Source organism: Drosophila virilis, chromosome 3, assembly GCF_030788295.1.
Source record: "Drosophila virilis strain 15010-1051.87 chromosome 3, Dvir_AGI_RSII-ME, whole genome shotgun sequence".
NCBI classification, from domain to species: domain Eukaryota; kingdom Metazoa; phylum Arthropoda; class Insecta; order Diptera; family Drosophilidae; genus Drosophila; species Drosophila virilis.
The window spans coordinates 3,871,755-3,895,725 of record NC_091545.1 but is presented as its reverse complement, the minus strand read 5'-3'; the positions used below and the strand labels follow the sequence as shown (position 1 = coordinate 3,895,725).

The window sequence follows — 23,971 nt, the reverse complement described above, 5'->3', positions numbered from 1 at the left end:
ATTTTGTATTCATTCCGCATTAAGCAAAGCTACAAAAGGAAGGTTTCTTTTTTGTTTACCCTATACAATTATTATTATTATTATGATTATTAATATTATGCTTATTATTTATACGTGAACCGAATCCCTTAAAAATGTGCAATCTTACATAAATGTATTTATGTTTTAGCAACAAAACAACAAAACAAAACAAAACGAAACGAAACACAACACAAGAATCACAAAAACTTATAACGAGAAATGGCAAAGAAGAAAAACACATGAAAAATAAAGAAAAACCTTTTAGAGAATTTCGCTGATAAAGGCAACAGAATAGCAAAAAAAAAAAACGTTTAAGCTGCCTTTTTTTAATGGTTTGGACTGCGTTTAACTCTGGTCAAATTTTGGATAGTTATTAATCTATTTATTTTTGAATGAGTTGCCCGTTCTGCTGAAAATATTGCAAGCCGTAAATATTTTCATATAGAAATCACGGGCTATATTTTGATCCACAGCCATCTGCTCGACTTGGTTAGACATATCCAATAGCTGGGTTATGTCTGAGCCTGGATTTTAATCAAAAGTTTTTCATTTCGGAGTTAACAAATAATTTAAATATTCTGAAGAAATCCATTTTTCTAGCTTTCTATTTCAATTCGGAAACCTATTGAAAGAAACTTGGAATAAATTTGTTAGTCTTTCTAGAATTTCTAGATTCAGATCTGGAAGCGAAACAAAATATGTTATTATAATAAGTCGGGCAGATATCTATGGAATTTTCAGCTGAAATTTACCCGACTTGAGTCTAGTTAATATAGAAAATCAAAAAACCTAGAGACTGATGATAAATTAAATAGAATTTTTGGAATCGTAACTAAAATTATCTCTATTGCTCGGGCAGATATCTATGGAATTTTATATTCTGCCAAAATGTGCCCGGACTTATTAATAAAAACTTTAGTTCTGATTAGCTCCAACTCGAGTTGATAAAATACAACTAAATAGTATAAAAGATATGGAAAATGGAATGTTCCAATTAATCGATATCTTTATAAAACATGATTTTGATAAATGAATGCTTCAGATTTTGAGTACGCATTTTTGTATAAATATATATGTATATATTTTAATTTCGGTGTATAGATAGATATATATATATATGTATATATATAAATGTTAATTATTATTTTGTATAAATACGCAACTCTTCGCTTACAAACAAGATTATTGATTAAGTTTATAGTTTAGTTCAAACCACATCTAATTAAAAAGAGTTTTGTTTAGTTTTCGTTTTCATTTAGTTTCATTTGTTTTTTTAAAGCATTTAAAATGCGCGCGTGCGAATGTTGTTTCAGCTAAAAAATAGTGTGTGTACGTGTACGTGTGCTTGTTGTGCTCCCAGCCGTGTTGCGCCCAGCCCTCCGGGGGAAGAAGTCATCGTCGTCGTCGTCCTATTCGATCTGGCGATGCGCCTCCTGCAGGCGTCCTACAACGCCCTGATAGAACTTGATTTGCTCGGCAATGAAGGCCTTCAGTGTTTGCTTTAGATGCGTATCCCGTTCGCTCTTGAAATGGGTTAGCTCGGCCAGCACCGTATAGGAGACAACATCTGTGCGCCTGTTCACATCCTGCAGCTGGGCATTGCTCATCTTGCCCTCGGCGGTGGAACGCTCGCAGTCCTTGCGCTTTTGTATGGCGCCCTTGTGCGTCGAGAAGATGTCCGGAAAGCAATTCAAGACGCCTCTGCAAGAGAGTTTTTGGGAATTTAGTTGGATACACGGATAATGAGATGCGAACTCTCGCTCACCTGTAGATGTGCAGCCGATCGGAGAGCGGTATCCAGTCGTGCTTGGACTGATCGCCAAACATTTGACCGATGCCAATGTAAATGCCACCAATGCGACCCACGCTCTCCGAGAGCGGCACGCCGTTGCGTGTGGGCGCGCGCCGTTCATCAATGGACAGCGATTTTGCCAGATCGGAGAGGCCGTCGCCGATGCGCTGGAATTCCTTTTTGCTTTGGGTCAGCGAACGTTTGGCCATATCGTTGGAAATGTTATTCAGATTGCGTATGGCCATATCCATGCTGTGTATGAACTGTGTGCCCGTCTCCAGCTGTGCGTCCACCTTGGAGTGCAGCAGATTCTTGTCCGGCGGCGATATGGCCAGGCAATAGTTAACGCCCATATACGGATCCCGTTCGGCTTTCCGTTTGCCCGACTTCCAGATCTTTTCGTCCGTGCATGTCAGAAAATGATACCAGACCTCGCATTTCGATATAACCGGATGACGGCAGACCCAGTCGACGAACTCCTGCAATTGTACGCGTCGATGCTCCACAAATTGCTCCTCATATCGGCCAGAGATCTGCTTGTCCGGCAGCGGTGGCACCGGTATCAAACAAAACTTGTCCGCCAGCCTCTCGTGCAGCCAATCGAAGTGTTTGTAGCGACGCGACACCTGTGTATAATCCGTAATTGACATCGCCAGATTAGATAGAAATTCAATTTCGAAATGTGTGACACAGTCTCAAGAACTGAGTCATTCGCGAATGCAGCAATAAAACATTCGTCAGACAAAGTAATTATTGAATGGCAGTTGGTCAGCGGCGGCGCTTGCCCCCAATTGAACTCACAACTTCAACTGCAACTCTCCTCATTTCATTAACACTGTGCAACAAAATATTGCACCCTTAGCAATCAAATTATTTACAGTCTATTTATAACACACTTGGGGGCTAGTTAATAAATCTTGTGCTTTTTATGACTGTTCGCAATTGGAAAAGTGGATTGAGGTGTCTTTATGTACACAAAGCTTCATGCTAAATCATGAATTTGTCCATTTTAATAGCTTTTAATTTACAGTATAGCTTATAGTTTCTTGTTTGGTTAAAATATCTCAATCGGAATTGCAACAAGATAAATGAGACTTATTTGCATGGAAACATGTGTAATATTATTATTTTAACCAAAGCGATGTTTGTTACGTACGCTAATTGGCAAAGTATAAACACAGCAACTTGTTGCGCAGTGTTATCAGCAGGCCACACATACACATGCACATGCACATGTGCATTTACAGGGCCTGTGCAAGTGTGCGTGTGTGAGATTCGTTGATCGGGAGTAAATTACTGTAAATAAGAGTGGCCATACTCACAGAGATATTATTAAAACTAGGCGTCAGCTGGTAGGCAATAAATGTTTTCATGCCCTTGAATTTGGACTCCTTTTTGGGACTGGCCACAATGACGGAGTAGGGTGAATGATTCTGCGTCCATTGGTATATGGAGTCCTCCAGTTGCGTGATATACGCCAGCTCGCATTCGGGTATCTTTTCCTTGTTGCTGGATAGGCCGAGTATATAGGAATCCGAGCTTTTAGCGAACATGCCCTTCTTAATGGTGGCCGCACTGGCACCAGCCGCTGTGGAGCTAAGTGATATGCCATCCTCGCTGGGCGCAACAGGTAGATGCCTGTTGTCGTAGTCGCTGGCGGAATGCGTGAGGCCGCCCGAGCGTGCCGCTGCTCCGGATTTGCCACCTGCTGGCGCTATCTCTGAATATGTCTCGTTGTCCTCGCTGTCCGTCCAAATGCTGTCGTTGTCGTCATCGGCCGTTTGATCATACCTGGGCGCAGGTGGCATATCAAATGGATCGAGAGGCGGACCAGCAGCTGGGTTACTTGTCTCAGCACCGCTGGTGAATTGGCGCGCCTCCGCGGCGGACATCACCTCCACGTAAGCCGCTGGAAAGAGCCCAATTTGGCCTCGACTGTTTTTGCCCTCCCACCAACCTTCGCCTACATCGCTCCTTGTGACTGTTAGAATGTCGCCGGTGACGATCGATAGTTCTGATGAGCCTGGCTCACCAGAAAAATCGTACATAGCGCGTACGTAAGATGTCATTTTGGTTATTGCACGATATTAACGCGTTTTTTTTATCTAAATCCGCTCCCATAAAGCAATTGAAAAAGCCAGTGTCTGAGTCAGTGTGTGTGACTAGTGTGACCGTTGCGTGTTTTACACTGTATACGCAATCGCCTATCGATAGGCAACTACACACACAAACTTGTTATCGTGCTATCGTTATGAGAGCAACCTTGAGCAGTGAGCACAAAAAAATCTGTCCGTGATTCGTTCGATTGGATTTTTATTAATCATTCGCTTATTGCGCGTTGCCGATTTTGTTGGTAAGTAAAGTGAACAGCTTAATTGCTTTTTAAACATATGCAATAAAACTAGCAACTATTTAACTATACATATGCAATTTGTTGTCATACATTTGGTAATGCTTGCTTATTGTGGTCTTCACCGACTTTTTTTTTGACAGCAGAATTGACTAACACGTCAAACGAAACCCCACAGTTCTCGAAAAAATACGAAGAAGTAAACAAGATAAGCGGATCCCGTGCAATTTACCATTAAAAACGTAAAAATGCAGCTGCAGGCCAAATATTTGCTAATATGTCTGTTCGTCGGACTGTTTGCCTCGCACCGTTGTCAAGCGGTGGCGGGTGGCGGAGAAGAAGGTAAGAGTGCCACAACGAATTTTATTCAGCTATGAGCTTGTGTGTGTGTGTGTGTTTTCGTATCGGTGTGTTGGTTGGTGCCTGCATTGAACAACAAATTTATAAATGCATGTGTATATGTATGACTGTATTGGAATCTTAAATGCCACACTCGTCTGCATATATATATGTGTGTGTGTGTGCATGTATTTAGGTGTGGAGCGTAATTGAAGAAGATTTCAGCATAAAGAACTTTCTATTGAGCCAAGTTGAATTACTTTATAACTGCTTGCACGTGTGTGTGTCTGTGTGTGTGTGTGCATATATATATTTTAGGAAATGGAGTCACGACTACGACTACTGAGGCAGCCACCACTGTAACCGTGCCACCGGCACCCGATGACAAGAATACAACAAGCACCGAGAAGCCGATAACAACAACAACAGCCGTGCCGCCAACAACTGCTCCAAATACAACAACAACGGTAGCACCAATAACAACAACCACGGAGGCAACAACAACTTCATCGACGCCGAAACCAACACCGCCGCCCATCACAACAACAACAACAACAACAACACCAGCTCCAATCACTACACCGTCACCAAATACAACCACAACCGTGGCGCCATCCACAAGCACAACTCCGCAGCCGTCCACAACGACCACGGCCAAGCCGACGCCGGTGCCTTGCGGACATTTCGATGGTTCGTCGTTTATAGGCGGCATTGTGCTAACCTTGGGTCTGCTGGCCATCGGACTGGTGGCCTACAAGTTCTACAAGGCACGCAATGAGCGCAATTACCACACTCTTTGAGCCGCCAATGCTTTTACGTCGGCCTTTAATGCAGCAGCCGGTGCAACAGCCGTGAACAATCCCGCCACGGATGCCGAACGTGTGCGCTTTGTTCAGCCATTAATTCCGTTGCGTTCGCCGCCAGCGCAACCGCCACCACCACCACCACCAGCAGCAGCAGCAGCAGCAGCAGTAGCACCAGCAGCATCATCATACTCCTCAACTGATCCTCAATATCGACAACAGCTATTGGCCGGCGAGACAACTCAACACTCAGCTATACAAAATAATTCACCATCGGCCAGAGATCGGCTGCTGCACACGTAATTTAACACTCGGGGTACAATTGTAATACAAGAAACTATCCAAAGAGCCCCGCGATAAACGTAATCTTCAAATCTATGCCCCAGCTCCCATCCAAACACACTCGCACTTCATTGTGTCAGACAAAACATTCTTCCCTTATCAGCTATATATACATATACTTCTCTCTATATATATATATGAATTATAATATGTAAATTTCATATGGCTTTTATGAAAAACATGAATCACGGTTTTTGCTGCAGTCTTTAATCAGCGAACTTTAAGCGGATGCTCGACGCCTTATTAAATCGGAATGCCCTTCAGCTTGAAACTCGGCGGAGGGAAAAGAAAATTAAATGAAATCTATATGATATATAAATGTATATGTATTTATATTGGAAATAGTTTATCTACTACAATAACAGCAAATTATGTGAGACTGTCGAAGAAATGTCGCGGTACTGAAGTGTTTTGTGGCGGAGCGCAACTAAAATGTAATCGGAAATATAGATTTTGATTGTATTTACAAACAGAAACTAACAATTTTAATAATAACTAAAACTCATTTAGGGTAAACAAGAGCTAACACATTAAGTCGTCAAATTTATTCCGCTTTCCAAACAAACAAACAAAACAAAAAAAAAAACACATTTGCATTTTTGAATATATATATATATATACTTATTTAAAGCTGATTAACTTTCTGATTACCACACATATATATCTATATATAAATGTCCGTGTCAAAGTTGTTGTCATTATTGCAAAAGCGCGAACAAAAAAATCGATAGATGCACAGAAATTTCACAAACGAATGTGTTTGCCTTTGGGAGTCCCCCTTCTCGATCCCAGGCAGACGAAAAATAGATAGATATATACGGATATCAGCAGCTCCATTGGAACCAAAAGATGAATTGAATACTGTGAGTTATATAATATATCTTATTATATATATGCGTATGTTGAATATTTTGTATTTGAAACATGAAACATGAACAACACATATGAATTATCTAGCCCACACTTATTGTTGGACCTACTGGAATCCCCCCTAATCCTCTGTGCACAAATTAATCTCATAATTACATCTATATATATATATATATATATATAGGCTTAGTGAACAAAACTTATTGTATATCCAGTAAAACTCGAAACGGCTTATTAAAGAAATACCTAAAGCTATGTATGTATTGTATATCGTGTACGATAATAAATATTTTAAAACTTTACTCACGCTCGTTATCGGTAAATGTGTGGACCCTTAAAGTTATATATATATTCTTGATCCGTGTCAACGGCCGAGCTGATAAGGCACCATGGCCAGGGTCGTGTTCTGTGTAAACAGGTTTCTCGGTTTTAAAGCTGCATTTAGTGTAATTCGGAGAAATTTAGGTAGCACCAGGCCAGATCGGAATACTATATAATAGAGCATAGTTATAATTGGCATTATATATATATATATATTATATAGCTGTCATAGGAACACTTGGTCGATAAAGTAGTTCTTGTATAAAAGAAAAACATTTTAATTTGAAGATATCTGAATGAACCTTCCTTATATGCAATATCTTATTAATATCGGGCTACTCTTAACATATAGCTCTATGGGAATATAGGGTCGGCAATGAGATTGACATATCCAAGTCTAAAGCTGTATTTAATCGTGTTGTCTTTTATTTCAGTACATCTTTCTACCTCATTTCTAAGTTTTATCATTAAACGCACACAAATCTTTCACATAATTGTTCGTTAAAACAATGATTTATTTAACATTGTATCAGATCTTAAACAAGCTTAGTTATATATTAGTTAAGCATTATACTAAATAGTTTTTAGGCCCACAATTAGCTACTCTGCTTTTGCGGCTTGCTTCGCTTTCTTGGGCTTGTCCAATTTGGGTGCTTGGCCGCCAGCTGCTTTGCGCTTCAAGTCCTTTTTCGAGCGCTGCTTTTTCTGCTGCGTATTGAAGCGCAGATTGAGCTTGGTGCCGCCAATGCTCAGATCCAGCTTGATGGCATTGCGTGCATCCATGGTCGTGGGCAAGGTGACGGTTGCCGCGCTGAAGTCGCGGAATTTTCCCCTGCCCGGCTTGATTTGTATGTCAACGGCATTTTCGAAGAGCTTGCGCAACTGGGCTACGGAGCTGGACTTGGGCAGATTGGTGATTACCACGGATGATGTGAATGTTTCCTTGCGCTGCACCTGTTTGGTGGCCCTCTTGAGCAGGTTTTTCGTTTTCTTCTTCTCCAGGGATTGTTGCTTGCGCGCCACAAGCTCATTGACAAACTCTTCGGAATCGGTTTTGGGCAGCGACACAAATATGCCCTTGAAGGCGGCATCGCTTTCAATTGATTTTTTGATATCTTCCAGTGCTTGGTTGCGATCTTCTTTGGATTTGAACTCGACCAGGCAGAAGCGCGCGTGCTTTTGACGGGGCTTCGCTGCCTTCGCGATTAGCGAATGCAGAGATTTAACCTTTGTCTCGAATTCCTGATCATTTAGTGGTAGCTTCTGTGGGAAGCGTACATAGAGTCGCGTGCCCTTTAGCTGCTCATATTTGTTGTGTATTTGTTCTTCAATTATTTCGGCTCTCGTTTTGGTTTTAGTCTTCGAATCGGAAGTTTCGTCTTCATCCGCTTCTGAATCATCGTCATCAGATTCTGTTGCGCTGCCCGCCAAATCCAATTCGCTGTCATTTTCCGATTCTGCGGATTCGTCTGCAACACTCTCTTCGTCGTCTGTTACAGGTTCTTCCGGCCTTTTTGTCATTTTTATAAAAATTAATTTGTTTATACCGTTGCCGTCGCACGTGCTAGAACCAGAGTTGTCAACAATTGTTGTGGTATTATCTACAGGGCTGCAGAATATATTGCACGAGCCAGCTGTTGCGTAGCATATCGCATGTGTGCGATAGCTCGTCTATCGATATATTCGATTAGTTGTGCAGGTGCATTTTGTAGAGACAAGTCTTATCTGTCTATCTGTTATTTATTTTTGGGAAAAAAAACATTAAACAAAATTTATAATGGATTTGCTGAATAATATATGCAGATGGTTCTCATCTGAAACGTCGAGGAACAAAAATTCTGCCCTGGCGGCAGGATTACTGGTATGTGTCCAGGTAGAATGCTCACCCTAATGCGCAATGCCTAATCGTTTGCTCCTGCTGCCAGTTCTTTACGGGGTGGTGGATATTAATCGATGCGATGGCCGGAGATTCTCACTATCAAATAACGACAGGACATGTATTTATTGGCATCTTTGGCACTATCAGCTTCTGCATGATCAACACGGTCAAAGGCGAACATGTAAGCCAAATACTTTATATATATATACATATATAGGTTTATATGCACAAAGAAAATGAGTCATTTTTGTTGTTTTACAGATATCTGACGATAACACATCAGAGTCGGGCGCGAGGATCGCCAAAATATGGTTGCTCATTGGCTTTGTGATTGGATTCGCTTCAATTATTGCCGCCATTTGGGTAATGGTCGATGACTTTGTTAACAATGGTAACGAGAAGCTAAGCTCAGAAGTTTGCCAATTATTAATGAATGTTGTCCTTTGTTTTACAGAGAAAAAGGACACAAGTTTGGGCGTCGCGTTGCTGCTACAAAATGTCTTCATACTGTTTGGCAGCCTGGTGTATAAGTTTGGCCGCAACGAGGAGGATTGGAATGAGTGAAGCGTCAGGATTGGGACGTGCTGCTTTTAGAAAAAATAACAGAATATTCCCACACATAATTGTATTTCATGTAGACTACTCCAAAAATTGGAAGCAACGCGCTTCATCATTGCAATATGCGTTTAGAAACAAACCAACAAATAATCTCATATTAATATTAAACGACGAGTCACTCGCACACTTTCATGTGTAGTTTATTGCAGGCACAGATCAGGACGCCAACGAGCAGCAGGCCCAATTGACTGGCAAGCCAAAGCCCATCGCTGCGTTGAGTATATCTATAAGTATAATAAATTGTACAATTGACGGAACTTGGCTTAAGCTACTCGGTAAAACTATAGAACATACGCGTCAACGGGACACTCGTTTTCGTTCTGGAGGCACCATTGCGGCTGCAGGGCCTCGGCCCCGATGCCATTCTCCACGAGACGCTCGCGATGCAACAGCAAGCGGGACTCGGCCTGCCGCCAGCCCTCGCTGGGATTCGACCACAAACGTTCGGCCAGAGCGCTGGCGCGTGGCCAGAAACGATTGTCCAATGTGTACTCATCGATTTGCTCCGACCAAATGGCAGCCTCAGCGCCGAGCACATGATGTTCATAGTCGCCCGCTATTTTGGTCAGATTATTCTGATAGACCTTCTGCCAGCCAATATAGGGGGAGCACCAGTTGTTGCCATCGGTCACCCAGCCGCCGCCGCCACAGTCCAGGTACAGCGCATCATAGTTGGAAACTATGATACGATAGCCGCGTTTCAGTATCTTCTTGATCACCTTATCGTTGCCCGTCGTCCAGATTTGTATAATATAGCGCAACGGATTCAGGTAATCGTCAATGTACGGCTCATTGGTGAGTGTGCTCGTCCACAGTATGATCGGGGTGTGCGAGCCGTTGGCCACGCGATCCACACGGCTGAGTGCCTCAGTCTGATAGTGGCCCCACAGGCGCATAAAATCCGCCTCCGACAGCCCCCAGCCACGCTGCGTCATCCAATTGCGTATGGAGGGGCTGCTGTTCCAGCAAGCAACCGACACCTCGTCGCCACCCATATGGAAGACATCCGGATTGTGCAGCTTAAACATATCGCTGAATATATCCTCTAGCACATCGTACATCCCATCGACAGTGGGATCCAGCTGACCGCACGGCGGCTCTACACAATACTTGTTCCACGGCTGGGCATTGAAGCAGGCGGTCATATTCTTGTGCTGCCAGCCCTCGCCCACATGCGCTGGACTGTCGAACTCGGGCATGACACGTATGCCGCGCACGCGTCCATATTCCACCTGAAAGCAGAGCACAATTAGCTAAGTCGATGAGCTTGGCAGCGGCAGCTGGTGCACTCAACTATATCCGCCACATCGCTGTGCGTGTAGACCTTGCTGGGTGTATAGGCGCCCAGCTTGGCCAGCTCCGGCCGCTTGCTCACTTCGAGAGGAAAGCTATGCGAGTCCGTGATGTGCCAATGGAAGGTGTTCAGCTTGACCATGGCCATGCCATCTGCAAAGGAAATCAGGTTAGATACGAGTTCCTTCTTAAAATGGCTTCCCACCTACCCAACGTGCGTTTGATAGCCTTGACGGAGAAGTAGTTGCGCGACGTGTCCAGCAGCAGGCCGCGCCATTTGTAGACGGGCGCATCGCTAATGGAGGCATTGGCCGCCACCTGGATCTCGCGGCGTATATCGTCGTAGACAATCAGCTGATTGAGCGTCTCCAGGCCGTGGCGGGCACCAAAGAAATTGACAGCCGTGATATTGGCCGTGATCTGGCCCGCACTATTCGAGCCAATGTTCAGCTCGTAGCTCTCGTCCGTGTCCAGCTGGAGACGCGCGGGCACTCCGTTGTCGGCCGTGTTAAGAACAATGTTCAATTGATAGCCACCCTCTTTGAGGCTCTTGCGATTGGGTATCTTGGCCTCTAGCAAGTCCAGCCAACGCTGCTCCGTTGCCTGCCAAAGTTTGTCCTTTTTGTCCACGCCAGCCAAGTGGAATTGAATCGTTGCAACGTCCACCTGACGCGTTAGCGGCTCCAGCTGCACAGCGCCCGTCGGCTTGGGCCAGAGTGTGCCAATGTTGCTGCCACAGAAGAGCCTGCAAACTGGCAGGCTAATTGCCCGTGCAAAGTTCTCCTCGCTCAGCTCGACCTTGCGGCACACACCATTGCTGCACTCGTAACCGTATATCAAATCGCTATAAATAAACCAGTTAACATATAATTAATACTTCTAATTAATTTAAATATCATTATAGTTATAATTGCCGCGACTTACTCAGCGCCCAGAGCAGCGCCAGGTGCTGGCGTCCAGCCAAAGGCCACCAGCAGGGCTATTGCCAGTGCTGTACAACGCATTTTTGTAAAACGGGCTGAAACTGCGAACGCGCAGCGAATTGCCAAGTTGATTAAAACCAAAAAAAAAAAGGCAACAGCAAGAAAAGGAAAATAGTTAAAACGGGTTTCTCAGCTGCCGTTGTAAGTGAACTTTCTCCTGCTTTGCGTGCGCCGCAAGCAACCGTTGCAGTTGGTTCTTCGGCGTCGACTGACGTATTTGTTTTGTTTCGCGGCCAATTTATCGGTTCGCCAACACTTGAAATCGATTGCGATTGCTGTTGCTGCCCCCCCCCCCCCCCCTCATCACAAGCTGCTCAAACACACACGCAAGCACATACACGAATGTACTGTTATGCGTTGTTATGTCGAGCGGAGATTACATAGTTTTGCTTTTAGCAATCGTTCTTGTTCGACAAGTCGTATTTTTAAATGCAAAAACCACGGCCCGATAACATTGGGCCTGTAAATCATAGCGAAAGTTCCATAAGGCTAATATAGTTTAGCAATTTAGCATTATCTTTTGATAAGACATAAGTACATATATTGAAGTACATATGAATTAATTAATTAAATATATTATATATAAAATTGTTTTTCCTCCTGACTGAGAGTAGGTAAAAAAAGATTAGGCCAGGTCTTTTTTCAAGTGCCTATATGCTTTTTCATTCAATAGGCCACCATACGTTATTTTGAAAGAGCCCCAATAAATTTTGGGTTGCTTTTAATCTTAAGTGTACGTTTTTAGCTATGTATTAACTTTTATGCCTTATCTAAGAAGATCAGGAAAGTTGTCTATTATGTGGGATTCGCGCCCTTTTGCGTTAAGGTGTTGTCCTCGTAAGTTTCCAAAACATCTGCCAAATGCTCGTTGTCCCGGGGCTTCTTGAACTGACGCTTTTTGTTGGCCGCCTTTTTGCGCTTGGGAACGGGCTTCTTGAGGCCATGATCTTGCATCGAACGTATGCCTGGAATTATGGGTATATACAATTAGTTAGGCTATAAGGGTATAAGATTGGTTTGTATGATTCTTGTTTCACCTTGCTTTTCAAGGTATTCATCGATTTTGGCATCGTCCATTGCATCAACCGTTGCGGAACGCCAAAGCTTCTGAAATTCATCATCAACCTAAGTGAATATAGAAAAGAGTATAAGATAATGTAACATATGGAAATAGGAAGCTTCGCGCTACGCACAGAGAAATTTGCGGTTCTATCATTGTAAAACAATATCTTCTTCTTATCTATGGGACGTATGATGAAGAGAATTTCGGCAGCGCGGTTTTTCAAGACCTTCTCACAGTGCGGCAGCGATTCCTGCACATCCTCTAGCAATATGCCACCTAGACCCTTTAAATCGTGTTGTTTCAGCAGTCGCATCAGGCTTTTGCCATCCTTTATCTTGTACACAGGTTTAAAGCTGAACTTTGTGCCATCGGGCGTGACATCGATCTTAGGATTATTATGGAGCGCTTCACCAGAGAGCCACTGCAACGAGGAGAAGCAGTGATTAGTGCACTGCTAAGAGAAGGTTTTGTTTCCATTACATTTTTCACAGATTGTCCAATATCCAACTGATTGGTCTCATCGAGGATCTCTTCAATGCTAAGTGGATGGTCGTCGCCATCCTGATGGCGGGTGCGCATAAACTTAACTATTTTGGCCAACACTCCAAAGCGATACTGAGAGCTGCCCGACATCGTTTTGTACCTGCACGAAGGAGACATGATGTGTGGGAGTGCGACTTTGATGTGTAGCTAAAGTGAACTTACGTGGATGCATCAAGCTTTGGGGCCGTTGGTGGTCGCATTTTCTTCTGGGAATCATCTCTGCTTGGTGGTGGAGGTGCCTTTTCTGTTCTGTTTTTTTTCTCCACGCTGCGAATACAAAAACCAATTTTAAGAACATTCTAACCGCGTGCTGGTCAGGAAACTTACGTGGGCGTTGCCATGGCACGTTTTTTGAACGCCTCGCGTTCGCGAAGTAGAGCGGGATCCATTTTTGTTTAGATTTTATTAAGCCGAGCTTTGGAAGTAATATTTTTTTTAACACAATCTACAAAAGCCCAAACAAAACGCTGCAACTGTCAGCGTCTCAAGCGAACAGCTGTTGAGTGAGTTTTCAGGGCTACCCAATAGGACTTATCGGTATTATTGGTTGACGCCAATCGAGTAACCACTCAATCGATACTTTCAAGTCGATTGGCCGCTTAATCGAAATTTGCGCGCCTAACATCGATTTCAAAAAAACGTATCGGTTCACTCAAGCCGGGCAGCTGTCAAAGTAAAATAAGAAACATCCATTTATATATTTATTTATTTCATTTATTAATATCGCTTTAAGGGCTTTACATAGAGTTGTATTTTAATTTTATTAGGTCATAATTGATTGGATTTCTTTGCGAAAATCTACAATCCGTAAGTTTTGCATTTTTTAATATATATATATATTCTTATCTTTGTCGGAATACGTTAGTAAATTGTACAAAGAGTTCGTTTATGTATATAGTTGCTTGGTTTTGAGTAACGGTAATTGCGATTAATACGATAGTCCCGTTAGTGGTTGGTTTTAACAATCATTGCAGTTTCGTTGGCTCCGTTTATGTCTGGTCTATTTATACATATACATATAAATATCTATATCATACGGGTACTCAGTACTACAGCGCACTTGAACAGGTCAATTGTACGGTTGGTTGGTTGGTTGGTTGGTATTTCTTGTTTTCCGTATTCCGTGTCTGTTTCGCTCTGTGTGGTTCTGGTTCTGGTACTGGTTGATTCCGTAGTGTTTTATGGGCGGTTCTTGCGTCAGTTGAACTGTTTTTTGTTGTTGTTGTTTTTTTTTATTTTAGTTTTCTTGGTATTTTGAAAGTAAACTACTCGTACATAATGTTCTCTGTTAAGTACAATGTTGTCAGTGGGTCTGTGGAAATAGAAAGATAAAAATTGTTTTGCTTATTATGTACGTGGTCGATGGCAGGATCGTCAAATCGATGAATGCGCGCTGAGTTTTAGTACAGAGATCGGTAATTGTAATTGTAACTAATTGTAATAGAACAGTCTGAACATATATATTGTGTGGTTTGTTATATAAGCAAACAGTTTTCGATTTAACACTAACAACTAAAAACTTACCTCGGACCAGGTGCATACTCCAACTATGGCTACATTAAGGCATATAGATACACAGAATCAATATTATATTGTTATACTTACACTCAATTTCGGCGCAGTCGCTTTCTGCCGCTGTCATCGCCATCTGAGCCGCTTCGCTCCTCAGCTTCCATGACCTACACAACAAATTGCCAATTGTTTACATTTTTTCCATTTTATTTGGGATATTTCGTTTGCTTACTTTGATTTTGGTTCCACAGATCTCTGCACCATTTAAAACACCAATTGCCTTTTGGGCACTCTCTCGCTCCGAGTACTTGACGTATCCACAGTTCTTGTTTGGTAGCAAATACACATCAATTAGCCCCTTCCAGCAGGAGAATATGTTCTTCAGTATTGAGTGAGGCAGATTCTAAAATTGTATGCACAAAACAAATCAGCATCGGTCTGTAAATGGCATACGGATTTTTAGTAACCCACCGCTGAGAGCACAATGAAGAGACGCTGGGCAACCTGTGCATCCGGCGATGCCAAGGGCTGCGTCGGCGGCAGCGGCACATTGCAAATGGCGTCCTTTTTGGTACGCTCTGAAATGGTAGCAGAGGTTAAGAAAGGAAACCAAACACACCTAACAATCATTTCTTACTGTCAATGAAAGATGTGTCCATACGAGCTGAGCTCATGCCGTTAACCTTAACAATTATACGCTCGCCCATAGGATATTCGAGGCCATGCAGCTTGTCTCTATGAAAATGATATATGGATATTTGAAAAGTAAATTAATGTTAATATAAAACTTGTATTACTTGGCATAAATTGCAGCTTCAGGATTATCGTATACAACAACAGCCTCATTTGTGCGCGGGCCATCTAAAATCAAGAGTTGTAAACTGGAGAATTTTTATATCATAAGCGTCGCTTACGTTCTCGCATAATTTGACAATAGTCCAGTCCGGGTATTATGTCAAATAGGCGCCACAGCTGATCCTGATTAACGCAATTGCTGACCGTCACTTCCAAGCATGTGGGCTGTGGCACAGGCACATTTTGCATGCGCAGAAAGGCGGACATGTCGCTGTTGACTGATGCATTCCAATCGTTGTTGAAGCTGCCAGCACCGCTTCCACCACCACTGCCACCACCATTATAGGTGGAGCCACCACCGCCGCGCCCCGAAGGGTATACGGGACTGTCATCGGCAAGGCGTCCATACTGATCCCGTTGTGTGCGCGTCGAGCCCTTGGGTTCGGCAAACACCGCCTTGTATTTGGCTGAACAGTTTTCAAATGCCACAGCGGCATAGTAAAACCTAAAAGAGCGGCATTATTAATAATGTTTTGAATTTGTGGAAAACATATATATACGTAATTGTGTATAGAATTCTAGTGATTTTAATAACATAACGGAATAAAAGAGTAGGTGGCGTTTGTGACGCTCGTTTTGCGTTCAGTGTTGCGAACTGTTGCTGAATCTTAAAAAAAAAAAATGGCTGACGGGTCAAATTGTGAATAAACCTGGGTTGTTAACACTTGTCATGGATATGCAAAAAATAAAGGTAACTCAGTTAAATGATTAAACTGTTTCTGTCCACATTTCCGGATTTGGCTGAAGTTGCAACATTTTTTCCTGTTCGTAATGTGTAGTTCTCTGCATAAAACGTAATACATACTTTGTGAAGCGTACGTAGCCGAAGCCTTTGGGACTGCCATTGTTCTTCTCGCGGACAATGGTCACGTTCTCAACCTCACCCCATTGGGCAAATTCATCGCGTATATCATCCTCAGTGGCGGTCTTTGGAATCACAATAAATAAACGCACATATTTCTCCTGTTCATTATCCGACTTGTTCGAACCCTGATTTCGACTGCAAAATGTTGCAAAGAGAAATTGAAAATTTTGTGCTGACCTCAGCCAGAAATTATGCCAGGTCACTTACTTTGCGGCAACCAGCACCTTAAGGGTTCTGTCAGTTTTTCCAATAGTCTTTCCGTTCATCTGCTCCTGTGCCTTGGCGGCATCCGAGGTTTTTGAGAACTTTACGTAGGCGATGCCTTTATTTTCCTGTGTGTGCTTATCCTTAACTACCCATATATCTTCAATTTCGCCATAGGGTGCGAAAGCCTCGCGAAAATCTTCTTCGGTATGTGCTTTGTTACATATTATGAACAGCCGCGACATGGGTGGGTCGTCGTCATTCGAATAATCTTGACCGCGTCCACCGCCACGGGATTGAGAGCGATAATCCGACATATTTCTTTAATAAATCAAATTAAATTTTCCTACACTTCTACTTTTTCGCGTTTTTGTTTTGCTGGCCAGACGCCGAATACAAAATGGCAGAATACTCAGAGAAGTATTTGTGTATACTACTGAATAAATAATCGAATCGGATTTATCGATTTGCACCGGTGTTTTCTTATATTTTTTTAGTTAAGAATTACGTCTTTTCACAACACTGGTGCCTCGGAAATGTTTTTGTCTGAAATTTTAGGTAGGCGAGCAGATGCTCTGTTGATCCTGAATTACATGCTGCGCAGCCGTTACGTTTTGCACGAATTTGTCACTACCTGTGTAGAAATTCAACATAAAAGCAACCCACTGGTAACAATGCTGTTAGTCGCCATAAGACGTTCAAAATGAAATCAATGGAAAGAGCTGTCATGCGGATGCTGGCGATGCTGATATACATCCAGCTTATACGTGGCGATATGGCTAAGATGTCTAAAAAGTCGCATGTGGAGGACTTTGAGGGCGTAACAGCGTTATTCGAGGCACTAACATCGTCGCCAAACGACGGTTACACGTATGACTGGCGTGTGCACACCTTTTCAATAAGCAGCAACAACATTGACGAGGAGCATGTGATTCACAATTGTACGGTTTTGTATCTGGACCAGTGCACATCTTGGAATAAGTGCCGACAAACTTGCCAAAAGACAGGTGCAGCCAGCTACAGGTGGTTTCATGACGGATGCTGCGAGTGTGTTGGTGGGCATTGTTTGGGCTATGGCATAAATGAGAGCCGTTGTAGCCACTGCCCCGAACCTGGATGTGATAGTGATAATGATAATGATGATTAAAAGCAGATTAAACATACATATATTTGTATATATATATATAAAGTTATTAGTATTAGTCAAGTTTATTGTTATGTTAAACAAGCAAAATAAAGAGGTATGCTGCAGGGTTCCAATAAACAACACTGTTTTGCGTTTGACGACTTGATATATTCGCCTATCGATATATCGGGGTATCGCACATCTCTATTTCATTTCAGCTCCACGTTGTTTGGGTCGGTGGACAATTTTAAACCGTGACACGCTAAAAACACAAATGGGTCGCAAATTCCAAAAGAAAAAGAAGGTTGAGCAGCTGGAAATTGTGCCGCTAGATGAGAATCCACCGCTACCCTCCCAAAGACCATCAGATGAGGTCGTTCCAAAGAAGGTAAGCACCTGTGACGGCAACACACAAAAATCAGCCTTTCTCATCCACATTTTTTGTTATCTACCCAGGAAAAATGGATAAATAAACAGAGAGTCTTGGTGTTTGCGGCACGTGGTATAAGCCACCGTGACAGACATCTCATGCGCGACATCAAAACTCTGATGCCGCATCATCGTCCCGAATCTAAAATGGAGCGCTCCAAGACGTTAGCCGTGGTCAATGAGATGTGCGAAATGAAGCACTGCAACAAGGCCATGTTATTTGAGGGTCGGCGCAAACGGGATTTGTACATGTGGTTGTCGAACACGGTCGGTGCCACCGGACCGTCTGCCAAATTTCTCATTGAGAACATCCACACGATGGCGGAATTGAAGCTAACCGGCAATTGCTTGCGCGGCTCACGGCCATTGCTCTCATTTGATGCCAAGTTCGATGAGCTACCCCACCTGAAACTGCTCAAAGAGCTTTTTGTGCAGACATTTGCAGTGCCCAACCATCATCCAAAAAGCCAGCCGTTCATTGATCATGTTTACACATTCACGTACCTGGATAATCGCATCTGGTTTAGAAATTTCCAAATTCTATCCGAAGACGGTGGCCTCTCCGAGGTGGGCCCACGCTATGTGATGAATCCAGTAAAGATTTTCGATGGCTCCTTTACGGGCAAAACCATTTGGGAGAATCCCGATTACGTTAGTCCCTCCAAACAGAGACAGATGCTCAAGAAGGCCGCCAAGGACAGATATGTGAATCGCGTCGAGCAAAAGGTGCAGCAGGAGGCAACACGCCCAGTCAAGGCATACGAAGGCCTCGACAATGAGGAGCTGTTCGAAGACGAGGATCCACTAGAAACCGCCAGACTGCTGGCGCTCAAGGCCAAAAAGAAGGCTGATCAAAAGAAAACGCCCAAAGCGGCGCTCAACAAACGGATTAAGGACAAACAAATGCAGGTCGTGAAGCAGGTGATCGAGCAGCGCAAGGCCAGGGTAAAACGTGTGAAAAAAGTTTAAAATGTTTTATTTCGCGTTACATTTACGAATAAATACAAATACATAAATACATATAAAAATGAATACATATAATAAATACGTTTACAATTGTGCGTTTGCCTCAGATACGATTTGTTAAAAATATTTGACATAAGCAGGATTACTAGTCCTGCACTGGGCATCTCTATGTTATCCAATATATATATAAGTTACTATTTTATGTCTGTTTCACTACGTTTTGTACGTTGAGTTACATATTTTGTTCACTCGGAGGGCACGCGGGCAGAGTCCAACACCTGACATATTGGATCGTTATGAGTTTCTTAGTTTTCATGGGAGCACGGATTAGATATATATATATATATATGTAGAAGAGTAAGCGTCTTTTTTTAGCTGGAATATTACTCCGCCATTGGGGAGACTTCGGCATCGGTTGGCGGCAATCGTGTAATGCTAAACGGCTGCTTATTGATGGGCATCATCTCAACCACCTGTATGGGCGGCTCCTCGCCGGGCTGCAGGGGCTCCTCGCCGACCAGTTTGGCCAAATTACTCTGAGCCCAGCGGCCGGCGCGACCATTAATGGTCTTGTCTTCGCAGACGCACAGGAACAGCGTATCGACCACCATCTGAAAGCAATTCGGGCGATAATTAGCATTTGGCAAATTATACAAAGAAATTGCAGACGACAAACCTCGAAGAGTGAGAGCACAATGTGGGCTATGAAGAAAGCGAAGATAATAATCAAGATGACGGGCGCCATATAGAAGTTCAGGCCAGGTCTGTCCTTCAGCATAAAGATGCCCAGCAGACCCGACAGCGCGGCAACCACAACTTTGCCCAGGAACAGAATAAAGTCGCCGATGCTGTTAATTGTTGCCACTTGCAGCACGTTGGTGGCCATCGCATTCCAGGCCTGAAAGATGAGAGAATGTATAATTAAATACAATTGATTATTGATAATTAAAGCTAGTACATACAATGCCAGCAGCTGGGCAGAAGTTGATGGACTCAATGGCCACCACGGTGTATGCATTGTGATTAAGGAAGCGTATAAACTTCTCCAGCAGCCAAAAGCCACAGATGCAGCACTTCAAGCAGCAGGCGGCGCACTCAGAGCCCTTGTCCTCGCCCTTCTTGAGCCTGTCGAGAAGATTAAAATTTATGAAAAAGTACAGGACGAATGTCAAACAGGACAAAACTCACTTGGCATACAGATAGGTCAAGATCAGACGCGGTATTTTGAATATTGTTATAACAAAGGAGCCTTTAGCGACAGTGCCCAGATGATATTTGATCAGTTTGCCAATTGCATAAAGAGTTGGCGTTGTTGTCGGCTTGCCGAAGTACCAAAAGGCCACTGCGGCGGCCAGCGCGAATTGCTGGCAGGCAAAGATAAACTCAACCGTCCAAATCAATCCGACCACATAGATCCAGAACATGCTGCGCAAAGTGCTCGCATCCGCATACTCTATACGCGTAATTGCTGTGTCAGGTGAATAGAAACAAGAATTAGACAATTTTATAAAATAATATTCGCGCTTCACCTGCAGAAGCAATTATATACACAAGTAGGAAGGCATATAAGTTTTATACATAAAAATATATATATATGTATGTGCTTATGTATGTATGTATGTGTGTCTGTATGTGTGTGAGTGTATGTATGTATTTCTGTATATATGTATGCATGCATGATTGTTTTCTAGTATCAGAGGCAGACGAAACTTAGTTGTCGCTGTCCAGCAAATTTAAATAAAACGAATTTTTGCCAAGTGCTGTCCTCCTCGATTCTCAAAAATTCAAGTAGGCTCTGCTGTTTTCTGGCTAAGCCAGTAGTGTGTGCTTTTTTTTTGGCTTTTTTTTTTGGTGGTTTTTTTTTTGGTGGTTTTTTTTTTGGTGGTTTTTTTTGGTGGTTTTTTTTTGGTGTTTTTGTGCGTGTATGTGTGTGTACATCTATATGTATGTACATATGTAAGTATGTACGTACGTATGTATGTACGCACATATGTATGTATGTACATATGTAGATATGTACGTATGTATGTATGTATGTGTATATGTATGTATGTATGTATGTATATATATGTATGTATGTATGTGTGTATATATGTATGTATATACATATGTGTATTTATGTGTGTGTGAGTGTGTATGTTACCTACATGCATGCATGTTTGCATATATTAAAACACGCATGCATACATGCATAATTACATACATGCTAGCATGCAGCATGCACACAACTTACACATGCATGCATTCATATATGTATATATGCACAAATGCATGCATATATGCGCATGTATGCATGTTTAAATGCGCATGCATGTATGCATGTGTGCAAATCGGACAAGACTGAACGTGCACCTTCATCAAATAAGGTAAGACAAATATATAAACATATAAAATATTTTATACAAAAAAAAAAAACGCTTAGCTTCGGCATGCCGAGGACTTAATACCCTTGCATCTGGCACTTAAGCATATTTTAGACAATTAGATATGTTAGTGTATGTACATAGAGTTAAATGAAAAGAAGAAGAATTCCGAATTGGGAGATAAGATTAGGGCAAAGGATAACATATCACTTACACATTAACATAACCAGTGTTTTTTTTTTATCAACCAACAACCAAATATAAAAGAATACATTCAGGATTAATATTTGAAGTAAGTCCTGGGCAAACGCATCACAGTTAATAAACATAATCTAAATGTTTTATCATTTACTTAAAGTCTGGCAGAGCTATTAGGTATAAAAGTTAGGCTCTGCAAGCTTTCACATGTTTAAGGCTCACTTAGGTTAGCAAGGAGCTAAGTTAAGGATCTTAGACCGGTTACTTACTTCTCTCATCGCCTCCGGGAGCTGTCTGATTGAGCAACATGGCCGCCGCATTGGCCGGCAGCGTCGGATGTACGGCATTGCTGTGAAACGGTGCGATGGGGCTTTGATCGGGCGTGGTGGCGGTGACCAGACAAATGACGACAACAACCCAAAAGGCCAAGAATGCAATCAGCACCAGAAATGCCAAAAGAGGGGCGATCAGCAGGCCCGGCAAATTCATCATGCAAACGCCGGCCTCCTCGAAGAGCGCAGCCAAGCCGGATAGTTTGTTTTTAAGAAAATAAATGACGACCAGCAGAATGACCTGCAATGCAAAATAAATATATCACAATAACTAGGCAATTTATTCGAGTACTCACCATGGTGATGGTGGCCAGAACGGCGAGCGTGAGCACCGCCTGCTGATTGCGCAGGAACTCCTCCAGCTGTGAATATTGCGTGTTGCCCGTCTTGTTGCGTATGCCATAGTAGGCATACCAGAGCGCGCCAGTCAGTCCAACGCTGGCCACAATTACCAGCACGCAAATGAGCCAGGACACAATACGGGACAGCCAATGCATCATGGTCACCAAAGCAATCGAGATGACTGCGCAAAGATAACATTAACTCTAGAATTGATGTGAATGGTGGACACATACGCAGGGAAACGGCACAGACAATGGCTATTATATGCCAGGTGGAATAGATGTCGCCCAGAAACTGTTGCGCCACATCCCAATTGTTGAGCATTTTGTACATTTCCTTCACCTCCTTGCTGGACTGCTTGGGCACACAGCGATGCAGCACGGGCGAGCTAAAATATAAAAGTACTTAGCCAAGCTTCAAAATCATATGCAGCACAATTACCTCTCGAGGACGGGCAGACTGGGACATGGGCCAAGCGTGTTAAAGATTTTGTCATCTTTGGTCATGCCCGGCCTATCGAGCTGATCCATATTATAGTCATATTTGCAGAATTGTGCGCCGGTTTCCGTAAAGTATTGCTTCAGCTCCCTTGGCTGACTGAGCGTGCGCTTGGGACAGCTTTTAACGCAGATCTTTAAGGCCTTTTTGAGCTCCTTAACGTCAAAGTAAAACAATTCCGGTTTGTCAATCGTATTCATGCCCGACAAAGGGAAGTTCTGAAAGCGTTCATTGTGCTGAACACCGCAGGTATTCCCAAAGGAATCGTAGCCATTGATCAGACGCAACGGGTTGCCAAAAACGAACGAGAATATCGCAATGACAATCTGCAAACAAAGTAAACATATAATGACAAATGATCTAATCTATATGCAAATATCTATTATATATCTAGGTAATTGCCACTGTTCGAGTTGGGCCAACGCCCACGCTTCTTGGCATGACAAGCGGCATTCTCCAAAAGACATGGGAATAGCGTGTCCTAAACCTATTTAAAAATTATAAGGAACTTTAATAACTGTGTGTGTATGCATGGGCAAATCCCCTGCCTAAACACATAATTCATCGTGGCCAGCTTTTCATTAGTAAAATTAGCAATTCCATGCTCATATGACGGCGATGACGACACACGCTTCAGTTCCCTCCAGCGACCCCCCTCTCCGCCCATCCCTCATCCATGTATCAGTCTGATTAATCTGCGCAGCTTTCACTTTCTCTCAGCATATTTGAACAAATGCTGCCTGCACACATTTCTGCATTATATACACAGCTGCAAAAATAAAGCATTAAATCTTATTTGTTAAACATATTCACCAGAAATAGCCAAAACAATATGTAAATAGCCAGCCAAAAGACGTCCGTGCAGGAGCGGTATTTGGGTCTGTTTCGATTATTTGAGGCTTCGCCTTCGCCATCCTTGCTCTCAGCACAGCCCATGTTCGTGTTTCGCTTTATATATAATTCTTAATATTAGTTTTAACTTATATTTGTTGAGCCAAACAATTATTGTTTTCTTTTTTCTTCACAACCAAAACCGCGACTAGTCTGACCTGCCAGGGCTGCAG

The 23,971-nt window shown here is 42.8% G+C and overlaps 9 protein-coding genes across 11 annotated transcripts; 3 read left to right on the top strand and 6 right to left on the bottom strand.

Annotated features, from left to right (window-relative positions):
• Positions 1 to 1,121: 1,121 nt before the first annotated feature.
• Positions 1,122 to 3,989, bottom strand: SH3PX1 (sorting nexin 33-like protein SH3PX1). Its single transcript, XM_002046313.4, has 3 exons — positions 3,136 to 3,989; positions 1,787 to 2,439; positions 1,122 to 1,722 (listed from the first exon to the last, which is right to left on the bottom strand). The coding sequence occupies exons 1-3, from the start codon at positions 3,880 to 3,882 to the stop codon at positions 1,431 to 1,433; spliced, it is 1,692 nt and encodes a 563-aa protein (XP_002046349.1). The 5' UTR covers positions 3,883 to 3,989; the 3' UTR covers positions 1,122 to 1,430.
• A 39-nt stretch (positions 3,990 to 4,028) lies between these two features.
• vsg (visgun) lies at positions 4,029 to 6,819 on the top strand. 2 transcript variants are annotated; one of them, XM_015175482.3, is made up of 3 exons: positions 4,029 to 4,166; positions 4,307 to 4,505; positions 4,821 to 6,819. In XM_015175482.3, exons 2-3 carry the CDS (start codon positions 4,412 to 4,414, stop codon positions 5,300 to 5,302), a joined length of 576 nt encoding a protein of 191 aa, XP_015030968.1. In that variant the 5' UTR covers positions 4,029 to 4,166; positions 4,307 to 4,411; the 3' UTR covers positions 5,303 to 6,819. The 2 variants fall into 2 exon arrangements, with proteins under 2 accessions (XP_015030968.1, XP_002046348.1); XM_002046312.4 differs by having other exon boundaries at positions 4,045 to 4,166; positions 4,310 to 4,505.
• Positions 6,820 to 7,320: 501 nt separating this feature from the next.
• LOC6624310 (nucleolin) lies at positions 7,321 to 8,438 on the bottom strand. The gene has a single exon (XM_002046311.4). The coding sequence runs from the start codon at positions 8,357 to 8,359 to the stop codon at positions 7,439 to 7,441; it is 921 nt and encodes a 306-aa protein (XP_002046347.1). The 5' UTR covers positions 8,360 to 8,438; the 3' UTR covers positions 7,321 to 7,438.
• Positions 8,439 to 8,528: 90 nt separating this feature from the next.
• On the top strand, positions 8,529 to 9,461 carry LOC6624360 (transmembrane protein 50A). Its single transcript, XM_002046310.4, has 4 exons — positions 8,529 to 8,699; positions 8,764 to 8,898; positions 8,979 to 9,108; positions 9,172 to 9,461. The coding sequence occupies exons 1-4, from the start codon at positions 8,616 to 8,618 to the stop codon at positions 9,279 to 9,281; spliced, it is 459 nt and encodes a 152-aa protein (XP_002046346.1). The 5' UTR covers positions 8,529 to 8,615; the 3' UTR covers positions 9,282 to 9,461.
• Hexo1 (Hexosaminidase 1) lies at positions 9,433 to 11,827 on the bottom strand. The gene is made up of 5 exons (XM_002046309.4): positions 11,553 to 11,827; positions 10,838 to 11,472; positions 10,630 to 10,781; positions 9,630 to 10,567; positions 9,433 to 9,559 (listed from the first exon to the last, which is right to left on the bottom strand). The coding sequence occupies exons 1-5, from the start codon at positions 11,630 to 11,632 to the stop codon at positions 9,451 to 9,453; spliced, it is 1,914 nt and encodes a 637-aa protein (XP_002046345.1). The 5' UTR covers positions 11,633 to 11,827; the 3' UTR covers positions 9,433 to 9,450.
• Positions 11,828 to 12,295: 468 nt separating this feature from the next.
• TfIIEbeta (transcription factor IIEbeta) lies at positions 12,296 to 13,723 on the bottom strand. The gene is made up of 6 exons (XM_002046308.4): positions 13,545 to 13,723; positions 13,380 to 13,484; positions 13,155 to 13,317; positions 12,805 to 13,095; positions 12,649 to 12,736; positions 12,296 to 12,576 (listed from the first exon to the last, which is right to left on the bottom strand). Exons 1-6 carry the CDS (start codon positions 13,604 to 13,606, stop codon positions 12,407 to 12,409), a joined length of 879 nt encoding a protein of 292 aa, XP_002046344.1. The 5' UTR covers positions 13,607 to 13,723; the 3' UTR covers positions 12,296 to 12,406.
• Positions 13,724 to 14,362: 639 nt separating this feature from the next.
• On the bottom strand, positions 14,363 to 17,060 carry LOC6622218 (RNA-binding protein 45). Of its 2 annotated transcripts, XM_015175599.3 has the most exons (10): positions 16,657 to 17,060; positions 16,390 to 16,584; positions 15,644 to 16,029; positions 15,527 to 15,590; positions 15,367 to 15,464; positions 15,201 to 15,307; positions 14,962 to 15,132; positions 14,823 to 14,896; positions 14,742 to 14,770; positions 14,363 to 14,529 (listed from the first exon to the last, which is right to left on the bottom strand). In XM_015175599.3, the coding sequence occupies exons 1-8, from the start codon at positions 16,968 to 16,970 to the stop codon at positions 14,825 to 14,827; spliced, it is 1,407 nt and encodes a 468-aa protein (XP_015031085.1). In that variant the 5' UTR covers positions 16,971 to 17,060; the 3' UTR covers positions 14,363 to 14,529; positions 14,742 to 14,770; positions 14,823 to 14,824. The 2 variants fall into 2 exon arrangements, with proteins under 2 accessions (XP_015031085.1, XP_002046343.1); XM_002046307.4 differs by lacking the exon at positions 14,742 to 14,770.
• A 924-nt stretch (positions 17,061 to 17,984) lies between these two features.
• On the top strand, positions 17,985 to 19,282 carry LOC6624248 (ribosome biogenesis protein BRX1 homolog). Its single transcript, XM_002046305.4, has 2 exons — positions 17,985 to 18,167; positions 18,236 to 19,282. The coding sequence occupies exons 1-2, from the start codon at positions 18,054 to 18,056 to the stop codon at positions 19,175 to 19,177; spliced, it is 1,056 nt and encodes a 351-aa protein (XP_002046341.1). The 5' UTR covers positions 17,985 to 18,053; the 3' UTR covers positions 19,178 to 19,282.
• Ctl1 (choline transporter-like protein 1) lies at positions 19,168 to 23,964 on the bottom strand. The gene is made up of 9 exons (XM_002046304.4): positions 23,721 to 23,964; positions 22,851 to 23,233; positions 22,643 to 22,797; positions 22,364 to 22,590; positions 22,005 to 22,308; positions 20,363 to 20,642; positions 20,137 to 20,299; positions 19,851 to 20,072; positions 19,168 to 19,785 (listed from the first exon to the last, which is right to left on the bottom strand). The coding sequence occupies exons 1-9, from the start codon at positions 23,841 to 23,843 to the stop codon at positions 19,558 to 19,560; spliced, it is 2,085 nt and encodes a 694-aa protein (XP_002046340.1). The 5' UTR covers positions 23,844 to 23,964; the 3' UTR covers positions 19,168 to 19,557.
• Between the last annotated feature and the right edge of the window lie 7 nt (positions 23,965 to 23,971).